Source organism: Punica granatum, chromosome 3 (genome assembly GCF_007655135.1).
Source record: "Punica granatum isolate Tunisia-2019 chromosome 3, ASM765513v2, whole genome shotgun sequence".
Lineage (NCBI taxonomy): Eukaryota > Viridiplantae > Streptophyta > Magnoliopsida > Myrtales > Lythraceae > Punica > Punica granatum.
This window is the reverse complement of record NC_045129.1, coordinates 37900557-37905630: the sequence shown is the minus strand read 5'-3', so window position 1 is coordinate 37905630 and position 5074 is coordinate 37900557. Positions and strand designations below refer to the sequence as shown.

The 5074-nt window shown below is 39.9% G+C and overlaps 1 protein-coding gene across 1 annotated transcript; it reads left to right on the top strand.

The window, feature by feature from the left end:
- The first annotated feature begins 1579 nt into the window (after positions 1–1579).
- Positions 1580–3339, top strand: LOC116198545 (nudix hydrolase 1). The gene is made up of 2 exons (XM_031528714.1): positions 1580–1790; positions 2744–3339. The coding sequence occupies exons 1-2, from the start codon at positions 1649–1651 to the stop codon at positions 3046–3048; spliced, it is 447 nt and encodes a 148-aa protein (XP_031384574.1). The 5' UTR covers positions 1580–1648; the 3' UTR covers positions 3049–3339.
- The last annotated feature ends 1735 nt before the right edge of the window (positions 3340–5074 follow it).

The following is a 5074-nucleotide window of genomic DNA, read 5'->3' as shown; positions in this document are numbered from 1 at the left end:
AGGCCTCATTATACGATATTGCCTTATGCCCTAATTTCTCTTGGGCTGCCCCTGCAACTGGTGCTAAAGATTTTGGCGATGATGATACTCGAACAACCTCCACATCTTTCTGATCAGTTCGTGGAGGCTGAGATACAGGAATGTTGGAAGGCTGAGAAAGAGGAATGCCGGAAGGCTGAGCTACAGGAATGCTGGAAGGCGATGATATGCGGGTGCGGGAGAGAGGAGATGAGGAAGAGAGAGGAGGAGAGCAATTTTGTACGGACCCTGAAACCGAAAGGAAGTCAAAGCTGAAGGGATGTATTTTCACATTTTAGTACTCATACTTTTGGTTTCTTTTCTTTTGTACCCCTTAGGCCTGAAGGGAAAAAAAATATTCCCCGAAGATAGCAAAAATCTCGCCATCACCGGGCTTGTAGTTCTAAGGCCGGTTTGGATATCATGTGGGCTGGGCCCTTTCCTTTGTTGTTCTTCCTCATTGTCCCAAAGTGTGATCGAACCTCTCTCAAAAGCCTTTTGCGCATGCGTGTATCATGGAGACTCTTTAGTTTTGAATTAGTTCCTTTTTTACCATTTTTTAAGTAAATGTAGTGTTTCGAAAAATATTTTAAAATCCACCATATGAGAAATGCTTATGTTTATTGTCTATTTCCCTTAATATTTTTAATTTTAGTAATTTTAAATTATTATTTCTCAAATATTTTAATTTATTTTAAAATTAACACTTATTTTTTAGTAATTATATGTATATATATATATATATATATTCCCGTTTACAAAGAAAGTCATGCCATGTGTTTAATACAATAAAATAAAATTAATAATAACTAATAAAAGGTCGCGGAGTATAATGATAGAACTCCCTCCAAACCAAGCCTAAACCTAAGCATGGTTTTCCTTGTGGCGGGAACATTATTGAAGCAGCCATGTCTTTGGCGGGTACTGTACATTACTGTACTGTAGGGGTGTAAGTAAAAGTCCGGAAAACCGAAAAACTTGAACATAGCCGGACCTAAATACCCATACCCGAAAAACCAAATACATCTTATTGGCTTTTTATGGCTGGAAAAAACCTACCCGAAAAAACATATGTATTTGTTATATTCCTTTTTTGGTAAAAAAAGTTATAACATATACTATATAGTTAGGAAAAAGATGAAAACAATAACGGACCGTTTGGATTCAGAGTTAAAGTTACTTTGATTTTGATTTTGATTTTGATTGTGGAAAATGACAAATAAGATGTAGTTATAAATTTGACTTGAGAAACGTGTGTTTTTGTTATGTAGTGTGTTGAGTTAAAGTTAAAGTTAAAGTTAAAATCAAATTCTTTGAAAACAAACAGGGCCAATAAGTACTCTCTTTGTTTTTTTCGGTCCCTGAAAAACCACCCAAAAAAATCAAAGTTAATGGGCGATCGATTTTTTATATAATCAAATGGACTTCGGATGATTTTTTCTCTAAAAAAACTGATCCGAACTAAATGGCGACCCAAAAATTTTAGGAAATCCCACCCATTCCCACTGTTTACACCCCTACTGTACTGTACTGTACTGTACTGACTATTGGTCAAAAGGTCAAAGAGTCCAAATGAATAAAGACCCGAAATAGGGCCGCCGCCCGCAGCAGAGCCAGAGTGGGCAAGGAGATGGAGATCGGATCAACGCCGGTGCCCCGAGTTGCAGTGGTAGTCTTCCTGCTGAAGGGAAAGACTGTGCTCCTCGGCCGCCGTCGCTCCGCCCGCGCCTGCCACGCCACCTTTGCTCTCCCCGGCGGCCACCTCGAGTTTGGTCTCTCTCTCTCTCTCTCTACATTAATATTTTTTTTTTGTTTTTCCATATTGCTAATCGATCCTGCGGAGATGTTCGTCACGAAGAAATTTGCTACTTGGGATTGGGAAAACATTTTCTCTTTAATTTTCAAAAGGAAGACAGGGAAAAAAGAGAGAGAGAGAGAGTTTTGGTCAAAGAAAAAGAGGAACACTAGGACTGTCTTCTTCTGTAGTTCATGGTTTTCATTCTATGTAAGTTTTAAGCATCACAGTTGATCGAATTTGTTCCAAGCCTGAGTCGGTTTCGCGATACGTCCCTGAAGTAACATTTACCTTGTTCTTCGTAGATTTACGTTAAATACTTCACAATTCGGTTCTTGTCAAGCAATTCCTTTTCTTCTGATATATCCATTTTCTCGTGCTGAATCTGTATGAGTTAGCAACCAACTGCTCCTCCGGAGCTGTGCCCGTGATACGGATTCGTAGTTCTGTCCTGCATATCAGTATCATCATCATTCCAAGTTCGATTACCGTTACCAAAGTTTCTTGCAATCTGCAGAAAATGATGCGATAGTGCCTTATTTTCCTCCGGCTTTGTCAATTTCATCATTTCTCTAATTAAATGATGAAATTTGTCATTGTTTTTTGGATGGGAAAAAGGAAAAACAGATTAAGAAAACATTCCACAAGGCACAATACAATTGCCCCGACTTTTGAGTTTCAGCCCATGGAAATGCCTACCGTTCGCACCCACCGTGCATTCATGCTTTACTCTTAACGTGTCTACGAATGCATACTGCTCGGGTCTAATCAGCTTAACATTCCAGAAAAGCTGGTTTAGTTCTGGGGAAAGTTTTCCCCAATACCGCCTCTGTGATCATCTTGGTGCTGGTGAATGTTACCTTACCTTATAAACTTAGTGAACAACTGTGTCTGATCGTATCTACACGGTTTCTTTCTTGCCGGTCCCAGGGGAGAGCTTTGAGGAGTGTGCTGTGAGGGAAGTGAAGGAGGAGACCGGGCTGGAGATTGACGGAACGGAGTTCCTCACAGTCACGAACAATGTCTTCGCACAGGAGCCCAGTCCCTCCCACTATGTCACCATCTTCATGCGGGCAGTGTTAGCTGATGATGGAGAACACGTGCCTCAGAATCTAGAGCCCGACAAGTGCTTCGGTTGGGACTGGTACGACTGGGACAATCTCCCGAGCCCTCTATTCTGGCCACTCGAGAAGATGGTGCTCTCTGGGTTCAATCCCTTCCCTTCACAGAGATGATAGAAGAACTGCAGAGACAGTTTACTCTAGGCATGCTTTAGTCCGAGCGGGGCTACCATTTTTCTGTGTTGATCGTGTTATCTTCGCATTTACGTTATATCGGCTTTGTGTTTGAGCGTATTTGATCGTGCCAGACACTGTTGTAAGGGCTAGTTAGTCTCAATCACGAAGACGTACGGACTTGTGTAATGATCAAGAAACCCCTTCTGCTTGACGTCGATTTGCGGGGGACTGCTGATCTTTGAACCTAATTAAATGGTTTAGACCTCAACCACCGTATGTTTGCTTGCATCTCAAGTCTTATAAACTCCGAGACATATGTACTAATTTATTCAACCGATTCGATCGTACTTCTTATTGCTTATTGCATCACATATGCATATGATGCAATATGCCAAATTCGGAAGTCATTGACTGAAAGTCAAACCCGAACTGAGAATTGATCCAACGGGAGGGAAGTTGTTGGGTTATGGATCATTGTTAGTTGATCCGTGACTTTGTGCTTAGGTCCCTCATGAACTCAGAAGGCCTCACCTGCTTCTTTAGTTTTATTTGTTCATTACCAGATCAGATCATATACCTCTGTGCATGGTATAATAATTCCTCGGGTTGGTATACATAAATTTAGATTCTTATTTAATTAAAAAAATGTTTAGATTAAATCTATACGATATGACTCGTGTTGGTTCGCCTTGGACTTGCGATATATTTATATAGTCATAACCTAACTAAACAAGGCGGACTATCCTACTGTGTAGTCGTATGACCGATGATTTTTAAGGATAGGAGACTTTCATTTACAAGGGAAGAATTATTCTTCTCAATAAGCTACTTACTTTTATGGTATATAAAGTCATTTTTTCCACCATATACTTTCTCGTTTTCTTTCTTAAAAATAAAAGCAATTCAGTTTCCCATCATATTCGACCAGTACTGGGCCAAACGAGACGCTTGGTAGACATTTCCAAAATATCCGGTAACATTACTCACCGAAAAAAAGTTCGATAATGTCAAGTGAGCTACCTCCACAGGAAGAAGGTCGAATTACGATCCATCTCTACCTTGTGTTTCTAAAATAGTCGCTATTGAGTTACCTTCTCCATAGCTATGCCACACTGTAAACTCTGCGATCTACGAGTAAGTTAGTATATGCTTAGGTTGCAAATAACTAGGGCCATCCCGAATAACCCACAATTCAACGATGAGGCTGTTAGTATGATGCCTAAATACTCATTTTCTAGTCCTTTTTTAAGTTATCGGGAGCTATAAATTGAAAGCAAAATCAACTTCACCCTATCCACAACTAACCAGTCAGTAAACTTCAACGTTCTTTTTTCTTTTTTTGTAACTAATAATCTAGGATTTTGTTGGACACAACAAACTAATTCTCATCCGAAAGATATTAGCTCATCTACATTCACTGGATCTTCATTTTGTGTTTAATCGTTTTCATTGCATTTCGAACAGAGTGTTGCCAACTTTCTGTAGCCTCCTCAATATATATTTATATATATACATGTATATTTTTTTGGGATTGTAATCTTGGTACTGCGTGGATGTAAGCAAATATGGAGCTGGAACCAAGCATTCAAGAAAGGACAAAGAAAGGGGCATTGGATTGAACAGGAGAAACAGGAAAGTGGGGCCTAAAGTCTTCACCTAGGGCTAGGGATCTACACTATGCCAATATCTTTCAACTTAGGAAGCATGCCTATTTTTGTGTCCGAAGGCAATAATGGAAGCTAACCCATGAAATGAAATTATATAATGTGAATTCTGATTATGCAACGTCAGATTAACTTTTTATGATGTAAATCTCGTTAATAAATTGATTCGATGGCTCACGAGAACAGATCCTTTAAGGAGACCGACAACAGCTCTAGGACATCGAAAAAAGGGGTGGCTAAGCATGAAGATGGAGGGGCTCATGAGGAATGTGAGACCTACTAATTAATGGCTTTGGTCGGGGAAGGTCAGAGGGGGGGAGCATGAAAGGACTCGACCCCTTACCCCTAGCTCTGTACAT

Excerpts from the sequence above, each read along its gene's own strand:
- LOC116198545 (XM_031528714.1), top strand. The coding sequence starts at position 1,649 with ATGGAGATCGGATCAACGCCGGTGCCCCGAGTTGCAGTGGTAGTCTTC. Across the intron at positions 1,791-2,743 it reads CGGCGGCCACCTCGAGTTTG|GGGAGAGCTTTGAGGAGTGT; the intron begins GTCTCTCTCTCT and ends TGCCGGTCCCAG.